The following is a 19,055-nucleotide window of genomic DNA, read 5'->3' as shown; positions in this document are numbered from 1 at the left end:
TGCCGGATGCAGTAAAAAGATTTCTATGGTACACCGGAACGCTTAATGGCGGTAATTATTCTATTTCCTTTATCAGGGATGATGCAGATATTATCATCATTAACAACATACTTCCACAAGTTCGTAAGGAAGAAATCTCATGATTCTATGTTCTCTTTGTCCATAATGGCAAACATTATCGGGAGCATATTTTTTTTCCCGTCTTGAGCAACCGCAATAAGAAGGATCTTCATATATTTTTCGTATAGTCAGATCCCATCTACCTACACAAATGGCTTGTAGTGGAGAAATTCCCGCACGTATGGATCAATCGTCCAGAACATTCGTTGGAAATTTTTTTTCCCCAGTTGTAGTTGGTCATCTGGGCCGTAATAAAGTCGTGTCTCTAACTCAATGACAGTTCTCGACACGTACTCCTGTAAAGTGGCTATCCACCCTTATAGCTCATTGTACGACGTATCAAAATCTCTGTATAATTGATCCATTTCCATCTATTTAGCTATTTATGCTTTCCGGTATGATACTCGATACTGGAATTGTGCTTGCATTTCAGCAATCAATATCGAAAATTTAATGGTCGGCATGTCCTTCACCATTGGCATAATGCATGCACAAATAGTTTTGGAATCAAGTTTCTGGTGATCTTCTGTCATACGTGTTGAAGTGCATGTGTGAGGCTTAACAAATGTTCGTATCTCTCACATCTGTGACTTCTGGATAAATGTAGCTCGTACCCACTAATTGCAACCTTCCGTCGACCTCTAACACTCCCCAATATTTAACGTCGGTGTAGACATGACTTTGTAGTCCACTACACATTCATGCTATACCGCTTATTGGTAAATACGCACTCTTCTTTGCTTTCAAATTTCTGGCCCACGAACAACTCCTCAAGATTAGAATCTACGGTCATTCGGTAAGCAGGTAGTATATTAGGGTACTCCAGGAACTCGACTGTATGCATCACATCGGGTTTTATGAACAACATGTGTGCCCCAAGATTATTGTGTATCACAACGCATTAACATTTCAATCGTCATTTACGCCTTTGTCGTTAATATCACCTGGAACCTCATCCACATCGGGATCACTATCGACCTCGTGACCAGAAGGATCACTACTATCGCATCCGTCATCACCAACCGCATCAGTTTCGGATGCAGCATTAAGATCGATGTCGATCCCGCGTAAAATCGATTGACTATAAATGTTCTTCACCTAATGGAATGGGATCTTCAATTGGCTCCACATAAGCTAACTCAGCAAATAACTGAATCGTTGCATTTTGGTCACTCCGATTCCCATAATAAAGAGCGACCATTGTCTCCACGTCTTCATCGTCTACAAGTTCTATCTTGGTGAATTTGATGGGATCTGTTGAAATTGGAAACTTGTAGAAAAGTTTCGAGATCCTTTTTCCATAATGTCTAACAATTTTTGCACTAATCATTTTCTTTATATAATCAACTGAGACATTTCTATTAAATCTAATTGCTATTTGTTGGCGACATTCAAATATACATCCAACTATTGTCAAAATTACTCCATTGAAATAAACGCATACAAAAACTAATTATTCATCTTCAATACTAAATCATTAAAAAGAAATAAAAATTCTTAATACAATTTCGAACAAAAAAAAATTACTTTAATAAAAATAATCAGTAAAAAAAGACCAACATTATATAAGTATGCAAAACTTTTCATTCATAAGCTCAAGATTATATCAACATTAAGTTCTCATTTCGTACATGTACAACCATATTTACTCATTTTTTTTTCACATTTTCTAGTCTCTAACTTTTACTTTACCTTCGCATTTAACCACTTAAACTCATTTCTACGTTTTCTTCCATCTTCGATTCTGTATCTTCCTCTGGGAAATTCTTTATATTAAATTTTGAATTCTCTTCAAATTCATCTTCTACAATCCATTTTGGAAATTCCTCAGGATCTTCTTCCTCTTCCATCTTTATAACAGGTATTGAATTTATAAAGTAATTTCCTAACAACTAATTTATCCATCCATGGCATGTCAAAGACATTTTGCTTCCTAGTCAACTTTAGCGAACCTATACTTTGTCTCGCTATTTTCTTTGCTCCATAAGAGATTATAAACTTCACGTAGTATATAATTATATTCCAATAGGTTCGTGGTACCAATGTCTTCCAAAGTTGGTCTAAAATCATTTGATGCTACCGTTTTATTAATGTCCCTCTTAGGGTCAATTATCGCACTTTATTCTTTCTAATTATTTCATGAATCTTCCATAACACTTCTTGCATATTTTGATTTATGGTAATAAGGTGGTGAACTATGTTTCTTCTGTTTCATTCTATAATCTTACACTTCTCTAATCATCCTATCAACTTTCTCTCTTTGTGCTGAAGTTGTTATCTCATCAGGCAATATCAGATTTATTGTCATTTCTTCCAATATCTATGACAGAAACTAAGTTTTTTTTTAATTTCAGTATTTATCTATTTTTCCCTAGTGTCATCACTAACTAACAATTAATTTATAATAATTACTAACAAAATAACTTAAAATAATTTAAAAACAACATAAAAATTACATTTATAACAAATCACAATAAGCATCAAACTAAACAAATTAGTAACAAAATAATTTCTAATCGATTCTATTTTAAAAAAAAAACATACTCATACTTTCACCTTCCATTTCTCTACTATCATTTTTTTTGCTTCTCCTTTCTTTCTTAACTTTCTTTTCCTTTAATCTTCTCTATTAATTTTTTTTACCTTTTTTTTCTTCTCCCTCTCTTCTTCCCTTCTACTTTCTTTTTTAAATAAAGAAACTACTTCTCCAATTTTAAAATTACGAAAGGGGACCATAGTTATAATATCCCCAAATTTGCTTCTTCTCCGTTGTCACCTATTAGATAGAGGTCACTAGCACCGCCTACCAAAGAGGGATCACTAGTGCCACCTATTGATATGACATCACCCCAAATACTATGCCCATATATAAAAACGAGTATATATTAAATTCAATATTTAGGTATGGCCTATCAACAAAGACTTCACATATTAAAATATTGTTTTTTAATTGTATGGGACAATTGTTAGAAAACAAGAGTGGTGCCATCTGTATACCACCCTTCACCATCTTATCTATACCATTTTAGTAATTAATATAACATATAACCCAATTTTGAATTTAATATATTTATTATATTATCTTTGTAAAAAAGGCGCAAGTTGAGAAATACGGATAAGGTCAGATTATTTAAACGTAGATAGTTGGTTGACCAACCTAACCCCGGATGACCAACCCAACCTAACGGCTTCCTGGATCCAGTCAAAACGCGATTGCTTCAATGTAAAAAATACTAAACGCAACCACCACCATCATCAGTATTCCTCTTTTGAACAAACAAATAAAGGCAGGCAAAAAAAAAAAAAAAAACCCCGTTATTCTGCAATGGATCGAGCATTTCAGAGAACCAAAGTCCTAACCGGTCACCTCCTCCAATCACCTCCTACTTCGTCCTTTCAAACCCCTTCTCTTTCTTCAAACGCCTGTTTGAACTACTCTCCGCCCGAACTTTCCGAAAAATACGCATTCGACATCAGCGATATGCGGAAGCTAATGGACGGGCACGACCTGGAGGAGCGGGATCGGCTGTTTGGGATGATCACGCAGAGCAAGGTGTTCAATCCCAGAGTGAGGGGAGGGAAGGTGTTTGTGTCGCCGGACTATAACCAGTCCATGGAGCAGCAGCGGGAGATGACGTGGAAACGCATCGAGTATTTGTTCGAGAGGGGAGTGTTCCAAGGGTGGTTAACGGGGGAAGGAGAAGAAGTTGAGATGAGAAGGTTCGCTTGCTTTGAGGTTTTGGGTCTCTTCGATCATTCCATCTCCATTAAGCTTGGAGTTCACTTCTTCTTGTGGTGCGTTATCTGCCTTTTCTCTTTTCTATCTTCTTAAGATTAATCTAAATTTTTGGATTTCGTTTTACTTTTCAAACTCTACATAGAAATATGAAAAATATATTTTTCTGAATAATTTTATTTTCATAAATAAAAAATATAATTTTTTTCTATAAGCGCTGATGAAGAAAATGAAAAGAAGAATAATTTTACGTTGAAAATTTTAAAGATATAAAATAAAACATTTAAAAATAAATTAATATACAATTTTCTCTTTTATCATTCTAATTTGGAAGATAAGATGATTACCTTTTATTTTTATTTCTCTCATTTTTTAAGCACATTCAAAAATTTTTTTCAATTTTTACTTTCTCCTTTTACCCAAGCAAACACACTTTAAAAGTTATAGACTTCCTTTATGCATTATTTCCTTACTTTGCTTTTAGGTGTAAAAATAGATTTGAATACATAAAAAGAGTAACCATTAGAATTTTTATATTTTTGAGTAAGAAAATGTTATCATGAAGTCTACCAAAATTATTTCAAGTGTTTTGATTTTAAACAGAAGTTGTAAAATCGTATAGGTCGCATGTTTTTATGAATTTAGTATGTAGGACAAGATATAACTTTGTGAAGACTTTTCATGAAGGGATATTATTTCAAGATTTCAGATAGTTCTCTATAAAAGAATACTTTCATAGCACTTGTTAGTTTCTATGAATGCATTCATTTACACTGAATTGAACTATTTCTTATATTCAACTACTCATCTCTCTCTCTCTCTCTCTCTCTCTCTCTCTCTCTCTCTCTCAAATTCTTAGTTTTGGTTAAATATGTTCAAGAAAAGCTTGGGCTGCATTTTTTTTTTGTAGTGGCAGTTTTTCATGGTAATATTTAAAAATGTTACCAAGAGCCCTTTTGCACTTAAGAGTAGTAGCTCCCTTGAAGTGTCTTTATTAACTGTATATTCATTTCTTCTTCATTTTCCTTGGTTGCATTACTCTGTTTTATAATATACAACACAATGCCTTGTTTTAATTGATTTTCAATTTGTTTATTTTAGTTAAATATGATCCTACCTGTTAGCAATGAAGAATAAAAGATCAAATAGCAAAAGATATAAGTATCAAAAGAAACTAACCAACAAAGTCTTAGTGTATTGAAGTTTGAAATTTAATGGAACCGAGAGCTTTTTGTTGCTTGCCTTACATTTTATTTATGAATTTAACCCATTGTTATAGGAAGGGTTTCAGACTTTTTAGTCGACAAGGTTAAAGTAGAAAGTAAGAAAATTTGGAACTGAGTTCTACTATTGTCATAATGTATGCAGGGGTGGTGCCATCCAATTTTTTGGTACAAAGCACCACCATGACAAGTGGCTGAGGGACACTGAAAATTACTTGATCAAAGGTTGCTTTGCAATGACTGAGTTGGGGCATGGAAGTAATGTATGTAAAGGTTGTCTAATCCTTTAGTAAGGAGAATCATGCTTTTTCCGAATTTTTATGCAGTCTTCCTCTTGCTCCTGATTTATTCTAGAGTTACTGTATTTAGGTTCGCGGCATTGAAACAATAACAACATATGACTCAAACACAGGGGAGTTTGTCATTAATACTCCTTGTGAATCAGCACAAAAGTATTGGATTGGCGGAGCAGCCAACGTAAGCTTCTCTTAGAACCAAATACCATTTCTCTCCATGGAGTCTGTTTTTAGATTCCTTTGTAATGTGAAGTTTTTATTTAGCTGTTTTTATTATCCTTCCCTCTGTTTTGTGTATATGCTGACATGGTATACTTATGTTGTTGCTTTGTTGTCTAGCATGCAACACACACAATTGTTTTTTCACAGCTCAATATCAATGGAACCAATCAAGGGGTTCATGCACTTATAGCCCAGATCAGGGATGCTGATGGTAATGTATGTCCAAACATTCGCATTGCTGACTGTGGTCATAAAATTGGTTTAAATGGTGTTGATAACGGTAGAATCTGGTAGTGTAAACTCACACTCTACTATGGATTCTTTAGTCTCTTCTTTTTCTTAGAAAAATTCTAATATTAAAGGTCTGCTCATGTTATTTCAGGTTTGACAATGTTCGAGTGCCGAGAGAGAACTTATTAAATTCAGTTGCTGATGTTTCACCTGATGGAAAATATCTAAGTGCTATAAAAGACCCAGATCAGGTACTTCTTATATTTGAGTTGACTGGTATCTGCTCTAGAGCCGTTTATTGTACTACAACTGTTTTGCTGGTAATACTGTGTTGGTTTCTCTTACATGTCTGTTGCTTTAATTCAGAGATTTGCTGCATTCCTGGCCCCTCTAACAGCAGGCCGTGTTAATATTGCAGTTAATGCAGTTTACCAGTCAAAGGTATACCTCATTTTTTTCTAAGCATCTTGTCCGTTTTTATTGGCAGAAGAAATTTGCATGTTTTTGTATTTTGGGTATGGGTGGCAGGCCACTACTATCAAATGTAAAGGTCGCTGATATCATGCCATTACTCTCCTTACAGGTTGGTTTAGCTATTGCCATTAGATATGCTCTAACAAGGCGGGCTTTTTCTCTTAAACCAAAGGAACCTGAGGTCTTATTGCTTGATTACCCAAGTCATCAACGACGACTCTTGCCTCTCCTTGCAAAGACGTAAGTATATGCACAGTTTCTTGATCAGAGTGCTACCCCAGTTGGCACCGTTGTTGTTGTAGCAATTTGGAGGTTGTGGGTTTGAGCACTATTAAGAGTGTAATCCTCCAATTTAGTTAGTTGGAGTTTGGAGGGGTTTAGAGGTAGTTTAGGAAATGTATATATATATGTATATATATTCTCCTGAACTCTTGTTAAGTCCAGTTTGTGTTTGAAACGTAAGTACTGTGCTTGTAGCAAGTCTCATCATAACAATTTTTTCTTCACTGGCTTGGTAGATAAGATTAGTCATTCTTTTCTGTGCATGTATAGAGAAAACGTATGTTGTCTAAGTGTTTGTTGAACGTTTAACGTAAGTTCTAAACCCTCATTTGTTTATTTTCATTTTTATGCTGCAGGTATGCTATGAGTTTTGGAGCAAATTACTTGAAAATGCTGTATGTGAAGAGGACACCCCAGTCAAACAAAATCATTCATGTAGTTTCAAGTTCATTCAAGGCTACTTTTACATGGAGTAACATGCAAATACTTCAGGTGAGCTACAGACAATTTTGGAGTAAGTTGAACCATTTCAACATTAAGTGCCATTACTGACGTTCAATTGTTGAATGCTTCAGGAATGTCGCGAAGCTTGTGGAGGACAAGGACTAAAGACAGAGAATCGTGTTGGTCATCTAAAAGCTGAACATGATGTGCAATCCACTTTTGAGGGGGACAATAATATTTTAATGCAGCAGGTAAATTTGCTTTCTTCTTTCCTTACGAATTTCCTTTGACAAGGACAGTTGGTTACAACTTACAACTAAACTGGCTGAGAATATATGACCTCAATGTAAAATGAAAGCAGCAGATGTAGAATTGGGGAATGAGTTCTCTATGTATGGGTTTTTACTGGATTTTGTTTTCCTTGAAATGACCCATATGATGCATGTAGTCCCCTGGCCATGGCCTGCAAGATGTGTAGGTCATTTTAATAGGCTTCATGGATTTTGGGTTCACAACATCCTAATGTATTGACAACTAAACAGTGGAACTTATGATTGAACATGATAACTCAGGTCAGCAAAGCTCTGTTTGCTGAATACATGGCAGCTCAGAAGCCAAACAAGGCTTTCAAGGGTCTGGGTTTAGAACACATGAATAAGCCCTGCCCTGTCATTCCATCACAGCTTACTACGACTACCCTCAGATGCAGCCAATTCCAGGTAAATTAGATTAGCATCAATTGTACTGTTGGTAATTCCACATACCATTGTGGGCATCTCTGACCATTGTCCTATTTCAGATGGATGTCTTGTGCTTAAGGGAGAGAGATCTTTTGAATCGGTTTGTTGCGGAAGTCTCACAGTGTCAAGCCAAGGGAGAAAGTAAAGAGCACGCGTTCATTATGGTGAGGAAGCACTTGCTTTTATCTAGGTTTCTATTCTTTTTTATCCACCTTTTAGTCTAATAGTCGCTTATTCACACCAGAGTTATCAGCTAGCAGAGGACTTGGGAAAAGCTTTTTCAGATCGAGCAATATTACAAACATTTGTTGAGGCAGAAGCAACTCTAGCTGCTTGTTCATTGAAGGTTAGTATTAGAGAATGTATCTCAAATGAGCATCCAGCCGTAGCATCCGCTCGGTATTCGTTCTAATTTAGAAGTGGTGAAATGAACGTAATCTGAACCACTTAAGCCAGCCCTTTTAAAACCAAAAATTTAAGAGTCAATAGCTTGTGCATAAAAGGACCCAACTAAAACCTAATTGAACCTGATTGTTAGGACCTTTTAGGATTGTAGAAGTGGCTGAACCTGATTGTTAGGACCTTTTAGGATTGTAGAAGTGGCTGAATCTGACTCTAAATGGAAAACATCACTCACCCAACCCAAACTGACTTCAAAACTTGTCCAAAACCTGGCTTAACCTAACCAGAAACAACTCAAACTTCATCGTTGTCTGAAGTTGCGTTGCAGGATATGGTGGGATGGATATGATCAGAAGAGATGAATAGAAAATTGCAGTCATATATATAGGATAAGAGATGGGTAAAATTCTCGGGATTTGCAGGATGGAAATCATCTGATATAAAAATAACTTTGCATGTTTGTCACTTCAAATATTGAAGGCATGAGAAGATATATGCAGTCTTTTGTGCATTAGACAGGCTGTTGAATCTTCATTTTCATTGTTGTGCAGGATGTGCTGGGTATGCTGAGATCATTGTATGCCTTGAATTGTCTGGAAGATGGTGCGTATCTCCGATATGGGTACCTGTCAGTTGAGAATGCTGCTACAGTGAGGAGAGAAATAACAAAAATATGCAGTGAACTTCGACCGCATGCACTTGCTTTGGTCAGTTCCTTTGGCATTCCTGATGCTTTCCTTAGCCCTATTGCTTTTAACTGGATTGATGCCAACTCTTGGTCTTCGGCTCAACATTGATAGGATGTTGTTAATCTACCAACTGCACCTAACCCAAAGCTTTACTCTTTTCTAAGCAGTTTATACCCCAACATACTCATAAAAATAAATTCTGTTCATATAATACATTTATATTTGTTATTTAGGAAGTGCCCCATGTATGTATATTTTTGTTGCTTGCTTTTTCTATTCATCATACCGTATCATCAAAAGGTTTTGAATGTTCCATTTCGAGGGGGCGTTCACCATCTTACACTCCAATCCACGTCATGGGTTTGACTTGTAGAAATTGTCTATTTGTAGTTGTGTGAGTTGTATTAAAAAACAAAAACTGCATTAATCATTTTTCTCAAGTAATTATTTCTCATATAAATTTTATAAGATTAAAATATTACTATGAATTAAATAACATTATTCACAAAATATTCACATTCATTAAATATTTAAATTGAATAAAAAATTGATTTGATTAGATCACCAGTTGTCTAACCGGTTTGAATAAACAAATCATTAAAAAATCATATGATTTAATTTATTCAATTTAATTGATCTATCTTAATTCTCGAGTCAACCCAATTAAAACAACCTTGTCATATGTACGAATAAATATAGGTTCGGAATTTACCGATACTGATTTCATCAGTCTAATTGTGACAATCCAACATAACCTCTTCTCTACTAAATGGAACAATAAACACTAGGCCAACAATTATCCAGTTAGATCGGAAGTTAAAAGTTGGATTTCCAACTAATTTAGGCATCTTTTTGTCAAAACAAATTGTTTATGCTAATACTTTATCCAGCACCTTTTTGTTTTTCAAGTCTCCACCAGAAGTTGAAGTATCTTTGAACAGGTTGGAATTATTTTTTTATTAAGATTTTCTCTCAATTTTGTGGAGAAACTGTGATTTGAGATTATTTTAAGAATTGACGATTTTATAGAGATAAAATGCCTTATCGGATTAGATAGTGCATGACGCATGACCATCTAGATGTCCAACAATGCCATATCAAGACATTGATTCAAACCCTACAAAGCATAAATGCCCACATTTCTTTGATAGGTAGTCCAATCTCACTCTGTTGAACTTGTCGTCTTTTTAGTCAACTTCTGGCACTTAAACTCTTCATAAAGTCAGGAGATAAAACTTTAAACGAGAACAATATTACTTGTTAATGGGTCGGTTAACTTCAGAAAGACATATTTTAAAATTTTCAATATTTAATATGTATAAATTATAATATTTTTTTCACCATATTTTTAAAATAAGCTTGGTTTTGGATCCAACATATTTTCAACAACAATACCAGTCCTAAACCTGAACCGTTTCGTTTGTTAAGGTTGTCACCATAATAATGTAAAAGCTAAATAGTAAATAGTGTATGTGAGCAAAAGTTTAGTGTTCTACGTCTCAACAAAATAAGTGATTTAACTGAAATATTAAGAGGTTTCAACCTATAAATGTTTATCTATAGAAATTTCAGTTTAAGAAAAAGTTTTCAGACTTGCTAGTTTTCTGGCAAGAGAATGTTGAAGTTGGACAGCGTAGCACGATATTAGCTTCACGAATGGGTGGCAATAAGCTTTAACCAAACTTAACCCAGAATTGAGGGAGGGTTTGGTGTTGCTGCAGTGTGGTCTCTGCTGATGGATTGGTGCCAAATGTGGGGAAAATTTGTTTTGATTTTTGTAATATTTGTGATTTTTATTTTAATTTTAAATATTTGGTAGCACAGTATAGTGGGACTGTTGATGGTTGAGGTATGCAATGTATTGCTGATTCCCAATAATAATATGAAATTTCATAAATATATAGCCTTGTAATGTACAGTTTGATTCTTATATCAAACTCATTTAGTTTCCATCTTACAAATTCAATGGCTGAGTGATATAGAGTTTTTGTTCTCACATCAACGTGGTAGTAGAAAAACTTTTTGAAAATACTAAAATGATAAGAAGCTGAACGTGATTGGCACCTCATTTGGCACCCAAATCTACTCAGCACCCTCCAAGCCTCAACTTTCAGTAATTCAATCCAACACAACATGCTTCCATCTCTTTCTGCATTTCATACATTTAAAATTTCTTCATCGCACATGCTCTTCTTCATTATTTCAAGTTATAATATTACTGCAAATTTAGGCCATCTAAAGTGAATTTTGCAAGTAGCTGCAGCTTTAGCCATGCTGTCAACTTGGGTTGAAATTTTCAGTGAGTGTGATGATTGCGGTCCACTTGTTAGTTCTATCCATGTAAACGGAGCTATGAGTCCGCAGGCTGAATAAAACCAACACAGTAATGGTACAAAGCATCATCAATCTCAAGTTATAATAAAAGAAAAAAAATCATAAAATAATAATTATTAATCTAAACTAAGAAATTTAATTTATCACTAATAAATCTGTTTAATTGTAGTATTACAATATTTTATTTATGATATAAGAGTTTTCGTATTCATTATTGTTTAATTATAATATTATAAGATTTTGTTATTATGATATTATGATTTATCTAAAATATTATTATTTTTAATTATTACATTAACCACTATTAATTAAGTGCTATAAGAGATAAAATTGAGAAATTAATATATTATTATGATTTTATGCAAAACTATTATTAAAGTTATTTCAGAAGTATATATATATATATATATATATATTACTTTCTAATGTCAAGTGCATTTTGTACGTGATTTTACGTGTTTAATTTTTAATTAGTTTTTAAATAATGTATTTTAATTATTATTACCCATCATAAAAATAATATTAATTTGAAAATAAGAAAAAATAGATAAAGTAACATGCAACAGTTATAATAATAGTTCATGATAAATGTAAAAATATTTATACTAAATTAATAAACACGTTTATGAAAACAAGCTCACAAAATATTTCACCTACACCAAACAAATAATGGATAGATAAAAATGGTTTTAAGAGTGCTTCACACAGTATAAACAACTTCTAGAAAAATTTAAAAATCATAATATTATATTATCTTATCATCAATTAAAATAATATTTGATCACTTTTCGTGCCTCTTTAAATAACCATTTTATGATGCTCCATTATTATTACTATTATATAATCCTAACTTATTAATGTTAACAATCTCCATTTTTTACCGGTGGTCTTTATTAAATGCTACTTAATTCAATATACCTAACTACTGGGCATTATTCATAAAGCTAAACTTAATTTTAAATTGATATATAACTCTAATATTAATTAAGTGATAATTAAGGTGCTTACAGCTCTATTCAAATAACAACTCTATTTTACATCAATAAAATTAGCACATTTAAAAAAAATTAACACAACTTTTTTACCTCAAAATTTTAACTAATAATTATAAATAAAATTATAATTATAATTATTACAATTTTCATATATTTCATGGTTAGAGTTGTATTAAAGTAATAACTCTATTTTCATAAATTTTTCTAACTAATAATTCTAAATTATTTTTAAAGTGAATTTAGTAATATGATCGAAACTAAATGGTATTATTGTTAGGTCAAAAGTTTTTCCAAACTTATACTTTTATGTATATATAGATTATACAGATAAAATAATTAGTAAAATTTTAGATATTTAGTAAATGATTGAAAACATTTTAATAAATTTAGTATTTTAAAATAAATAATTATAAATTAATAGAATATGATGTATAACTTAGTAATAAATAATAGACTTATATGAAAATAGGTACTCAAACCATGTAATTTTTCTCATTTAGGTATCTAAAGTTTTATTTCGTTATCACTTTAGGTATCAACCACTAACCTCGGTTAAAGAAAACTCGAACCAATTAAATTATGACATGTTTTATTTATAATTAAATAAAATTATTTAAAACGTTAACTCCAGTTTAAAAAACCTCTAAATCAATCAAATTATGACACGAGTCACTTTTAATTAAATAAAATTTAACTAGAATTAATAGTCGATACCTAAAATTGTAGCGGAATAAAAGTTTAGATACCTAAATAATAAAAAGTTGCAGGATACCTATTTTTCTATAAGCCTAATAATAATATATGGTAACATTTCCATATTGTGGTAAATGTATAGAAATAAACTGTTTATAATACAATATTGAAGATATACAACATAAAAGCAATTTATAAAATTATAAAAGTAAATTTATACAATTGTTAATTAATAAAAAGTTATATATTTTATATACATAATCCTCTTTTAATACCTAATTGAAAATATATATTGATATTAAAAATTATGATTTTAATACAACTAAATTATCTATTATGTGTTTGTAAAATTATTTAATAAAAATTTTATTATAAAATCATATTTTAAATAATTTAGTGATAAAATATTATATATTCATGTTGATTGATATATTTAAATTTTATTATAAAATATTCTAAGATTAGATTTTGAATTTAATTTAAAATTTTATATTAATTGAATATAGTGAAATTGTTTTAATTATATTTTTATAAAATTCATTAAATTAATTATCGTATTTATGATTAAAAAGTTAAAATATTAACCTGGTTATAAACTTTGTTTAATTGGAGGATATGATTTCAATATTATTTTTAGTCTAACTGTTACCCTTCTTCAATAAAATTATGTTAGCAAATAAATAAAAAATTAATTTCAATATTGAATAAAATTAAATTAAATCCATCTTCTCCAACAAAATCCAAATTTTCTCAACAACCAAACAAACTTTTCATTGATTTTCATAATTTTCCCAATTTTCAAATTGATTAGCCAAACAACACTTGTTTTAACAACCAACTCATCTCTTTCTCTAAGTCATCGTACATTATCATGATCCATATGCATTCTCAGCTAAGGATGCAAACAAAATGATATAAGCGACAAAGCAAACAAAACCTATGAATTATTAGAGCATTGGAATAATTCTTTCCCCAAATTCTAATTAATTGCTTTTATAAGTTTGGTGAAGAAAAAACCAATCTTCACCTTAAATTTACCCTTCTACGGTTTTACCATTTTCATGTCTTTCCCCTCCAATTTTCTCCATTTCTTGATGATAAAAAACATAATCTTTGTTTTCACTATTTCTTTTGATACTCAAAAGAACCCACCTTTTCCTTTCCCCATTGAACCCAAATTCACCATCCAAAAACCCTAACTTTTTTATAACCATTGATATGGAAGTGGTAAAGAAAGAAAAATGGAGGAGATGAAATAGAGCTAATTTGAGTCAAAAAGAAGATGAAGGGAATAAAAAATTAAAATTTCTTTACAATTAGTTTTTAAATTTAATTTAATTAAAGATGATTGGGTTTGAGAAATTTTTGAAGTAAGAGGTATTAAAAGTTTTGAAACTATAGAGCTGATGGAGCGAGATTTGAGTCCATCAGTCTGGTTTATGGTCATCAAGTAGATGAAAAATATATTGCAAAATGAGGTGCCAATCACGTTCATCATCCTATTACACTTCATTTCTTTATATATATATAACTACATCCTTCCCTACATTTTTATAGGATTAATCCCTTGAATTTATGCTCAACATTAAACTGGGATCTATTTGGTAGGAAAAGAGAGATGGGGAGACTAAAGCATTTTCAGAAACTCACATATATTATTATTAACATCAAGCAGCGCGCAGAAGCAAAATCAACAAAAAATTCTGGAAATACAAATAATGTGGATAACAAGAATATGTTCAACGACCAATCAGACCCTTATCGATCCATTTGAAAAACGAAAATTTATAGTAAAAAATGCAGACCAACTTCATATATATCCGCTCATGAGAGAAATCCCATGCAAGCCAATGCAAGCCCAACAACGAATCCCAACCCCATATTCCTTCCGGTTGAGCCTGAATTATCAGCAGAAGCTGGCTCATCTGCGGTTGCTGATGCTCTTGAGTTCGATTTAGACCCTGTTGATGATTTCTTTGTCGCCGGTGAAGGTGCAGCCGCTGGGGATTTAGCTTCAAAAAACTCTTCAGGCAACAACACCTTGTCCGCTTGATAAATTGCCAGAGGTTTCTTTTGATATAATGCGTTGTTAATCTGAGTCTCGACAACCCCGCTTGAGACGTTAACCTGGTTGTTCAGGCCAGTGACGTTGAGGCCGAAATCCTGACCAGCTTGGGTTCTAACGGGGTTGCTAACAAATTGGAGATCGTTCAAGGAGTAGTATTTGGGAATAACGTGGTATAGAACTAGTTGTACTTTCTGTTGTGGGTCCAGGTTATTGACGGTACCAGGTTTGAGGTTGTTGAAGGCATTATCTGTGGGAGCAAAGACGGTAAAGCCTTCAGTGGTGGTTTTGAGTTGAGTTTGTACTTGGCTCCCAACTTGAGTCTGTGCCAAAAGCTGAAGGAAGTAGGTGTATTGGCCATTTTTGTCAAGGATTCCAGTGAAATTCAAGGGGCCAGAGGGGGCAGGGGCGGGAGCCGTTTGAGCTGACACCCCACAAATGAATACTAGAAACAGAGAGAGGAGAATGGGAGAAAGAGGAGATGATGAAGCCATGTCTTTTGGTTTGTGTTGGAAAGGAATATGTGAAGGAGAGAGCCAGTGGGGGGGATTTTAAGGGATAAGATGTAGGGAGTGGGAGTTTGCTGGAATGAGCTGGCTACACTCTAGAGTCTTGAGCAAGACGATCCTCTTTGATACAACAACATAGCAATAATGGGATTATGAAACGAGTTTTAACGAAAAAAGAAATCCTTCATTTAGGTTTGTTTTTTATTTACTTTGTGAAATTTTGATGGATGAAGCAGGGTGGGTGGTTGCCTATTTTAGGTATTATTTAAAGAGCGGATGGTGGTTAATGGCTAACCTCATCCCTTACTCTTTAACATTGGCAACAAATATTAAATGGGTAGGAAATCAGAAGTGGACCAATTGACACTTAAGCTAATCAATCCGGTTGGCCACCACTGGAAATGGAAGAATATTGTGTTGGCAGGGCAAATCACATGCTGCATTCGTCCAAAGCAATACTTGGTCATTTAGTAGCGCTAGGATGCGAGCAACAGCGTTTTCATTTCATATGAATCGACTACTTATTTTAGCACCTAGATTCTAGGAGTCATTTTGGGATAATTGATTTAAAGCAATAGACCAAACCAAACCCAGAGAAGAGCTAATGTTTAGGAATGAGACGATCAATATGAAATGAGGTTGAATTTCAATAGATGTCGGGCTTGCCTGACAGTTTGGTAGTCGATGTCTGATTTGAATGGTTTTTGGAAGAAGCATCTGGCAGCCTGTCTGGGCACCAGAACATGGCTCGTGGGATTAGGATATTCCTTAAATACAGGTACACAATATTCCATGCTCATATGTCCAAAGAAAGGATGTTCATTTACTATCATTGCAGTCTACAACTATCTTCAATTATATTTTAGTCTTTTCATCCAAAAATGGGTAAATTACTTTGCATGTAAAAGAATTATATCCATTAACTTTTACACTTTTATTCATATTGGCCCTTATTCTTTTATTTGAAGTAAATTGATCATCAATCTTACCTTGCTTATGTAACACTATTTTGTTTTATATTTTCAGACATATTTTTTTAATTATAAAAATATGTTCTAAAATAAATAAATAAAACACAGAATTCCAAATTAAAAAAATAGAATTTCGAAAAGAAAATATTTTTAAACACATTTTAAAATTTAAAGAAAAATGTTAAATGATAGAAAAAACAACTGATAAGAAAATTAAGGTATGGCAAACATAAAATTTTCTTAACTACTCACAAGAAAATAAAGGAAAGCAAAAAGAAAGTTGTATAATTTTAAATGACAAATTATTAATTATATTTAATGTTCTTTATACTTTTACCCTCAACCACCAATCTCATGCTATTGTATTGATTTATATAATTAATAGGTACTCTTGTTAAAACTATCATTGATTATACAATTTCAAGAGAAGTCGCAAACAAGTGTTTGGGTCTCTTCTTCCTTCAAACGCTTGAATATCATCAGCCTAAAAACACTTATATTTTTAGTTTTGCTCTATAAAACCTATACATACACCATTACACTCATTTAGGTCTAAAGATCCACTTGAAATATGAGAAGTTTAGACAAAAATATAAAACCCAAAAAATGGGATTGGGTAAAATTTATTATCCGTTTTCTATATGGGCCAGGCCTCGGGTAATATTTTAGACACGAGCTCAGTTCGACCCGAATATATTATGTTATAAAAAATGATTATATATGTTTATATTTATATTTATTTATATTAAACCACTAACTCAATAACAATTAAACTCATTATCCAAAACCTAAAAAAAAGTAACCCAATCCAAAATATAAAATTTTAAAATTTATATTTAATACAATAAATTATTTATTATATTTATTTGCGCTTTTAATATAATAAAGCATATATTATATTTATGGTAGTCTTTTTTAATATAAATACTTTTTAATGTGTTAGAAAACTTTTATTTTAGCATTTTAGTGTATTTATTGTATTATATTTTTAAATAAAAATAATCTAAAAAATTAAATATAGACAAGCCGGGTCAGGTCCGAATTTACCTTACTTAAATTGGGTTAAACTTGAGCAAAAAATACGCTAATTTTAGGGTCAAGTAGGGCCCAAACTTGAAATTTTAATCTAGATACCTTTTATAGGTCCATCTTGGAGTCGACCCAGTCTGACCCATGAACCCCTCTATTAAAGTATATATATAGATTCACCTATTGAATGTGTCATTAAAGAAATAGCAAATAAAAGGGGAATACATTAAGGTCTATTTGAACAATACAATATAATTAAATGAAAATGTAATAATTAGGTAGTAATTATACTCTCTTTTAATTACAAAGAATTGTATTTCCCTAGACATGTTTGATTGATAGATTGTAATTACATCGTAATTCCTTATATCATGTTTGATAGTAAAATTGTAATTACACATTAATAATTTATATTTTTAAAAATATTAATTACTATAACAAATTATTAGTGCAATAAATATAATTTCTAAACAAGTAATGAAAATTAAAATCAAATCATGCATGTGTTATGTTAATTTAAAAAGTAGTTGATAATACTACTAATCAAAATAACCAAAAAATATATCATATACTATTTTATCTAATTATTCTAGTGCATATTTGTTGGGTTAGTCCCTATTTGATATTTAACATATGCTCCTTATCATCATCTATTGGTCTTTAATCGAGTTCATCATTATCTGAATTTGAATTTGCACCATTAAGATTATCAATATCTCCTTCTTCCATATACTCTTCGAAGTATGGATCATCTCAATTTCACCTTTGATTGAAGTTATGAAATATGCAACATGTTAGTACGATCCAACATTGTCTTTTTATACTCTACTAAGTTGATGTTGTTAATATGAGAGATATTTTTTTTAGAACAACAAATGCCTTCTCAACTATATTCTGAAGCCTTGAATGTTCCAAATTAAAGAGTTCGCAAGTTATCTATAGTGTGCTTGTGTTTGACACCATTCTCTCAAATGGTATCATACCTTACGATATGATGTAAGAAAACCCTTTTTATTTACATAATTAGCATCGAGCTTACTATATTGGGGTTCACAACTCAAACAATATGTAGTTTAATTATAAAACTTATATAAAATAATTTAGAGAGAATTTATACTAAGTTATATCCTTTTATAATACTTAAATTAAGTAAAAATATCAATATAAAATTTACTATATATAGCTTTTATATAAAAAATATTTTATACATTTAATGTACAAACTTTTCATAATAAATTTTTTCCATAACTTTAAAAATTTATTTTTATAAATAAGTTAGGCTTAATTAAACAGGAGGTACCTAAACTATTGAGTTTGTTGAAGTTAGGTATCTAAACTATTTCTTCCATAACTTTAATTTTTATTTAATTATATTTTAATAAGATGATGTGTGGCAAAATTTGATTGGTTGACATGTTTTTTTCTACGACACTAATGATAGAGATCAACTTCAGCAATGAAATCAAAATTTAGGTACCCAGATCGATCAAAATATAATTTAGGTGCCTAACTCAAACAAACCCAATAGTTTACTTACCTCTTGTTCAATTAAGCCAATAAATTATGATAAGAAATTATAACATTTTTTTCTTATAAATAA

At 31.8% G+C, this 19,055-nt stretch overlaps 2 protein-coding genes across 2 annotated transcripts; one reads left to right on the top strand and one right to left on the bottom strand.

The window, feature by feature from the left end:
• Nucleotides 1–3,350: 3,350 nt before the first annotated feature.
• LOC105764227 (acyl-coenzyme A oxidase 3, peroxisomal) lies at nucleotides 3,351–9,095 on the top strand. The gene is made up of 13 exons (XM_012582744.2): nucleotides 3,351–3,915; nucleotides 5,225–5,342; nucleotides 5,449–5,556; nucleotides 5,715–5,887; nucleotides 5,980–6,079; nucleotides 6,195–6,269; nucleotides 6,412–6,542; nucleotides 6,941–7,076; nucleotides 7,160–7,279; nucleotides 7,601–7,747; nucleotides 7,828–7,932; nucleotides 8,013–8,114; nucleotides 8,722–9,095. The coding sequence occupies exons 1-13, from the start codon at nucleotides 3,446–3,448 to the stop codon at nucleotides 8,965–8,967; spliced, it is 2,031 nt and encodes a 676-aa protein (XP_012438198.1). The 5' UTR covers nucleotides 3,351–3,445; the 3' UTR covers nucleotides 8,968–9,095.
• Nucleotides 9,096–14,516: 5,421 nt separating this feature from the next.
• On the bottom strand, nucleotides 14,517–15,625 carry LOC105764226 (fasciclin-like arabinogalactan protein 9). The gene has a single exon (XM_012582743.2). It carries the CDS (start codon nucleotides 15,438–15,440, stop codon nucleotides 14,706–14,708), a length of 735 nt encoding a protein of 244 aa, XP_012438197.1. The 5' UTR covers nucleotides 15,441–15,625; the 3' UTR covers nucleotides 14,517–14,705.
• Nucleotides 15,626–19,055: the final 3,430 nt, after the last annotated feature.

The sequence above is a fragment of the Gossypium raimondii genome, chromosome 12, assembly GCF_025698545.1.
Source record: "Gossypium raimondii isolate GPD5lz chromosome 12, ASM2569854v1, whole genome shotgun sequence".
Lineage (NCBI taxonomy): Eukaryota > Viridiplantae > Streptophyta > Magnoliopsida > Malvales > Malvaceae > Gossypium > Gossypium raimondii.
This window is presented reverse-complemented; position numbering and strand designations above follow the sequence as displayed.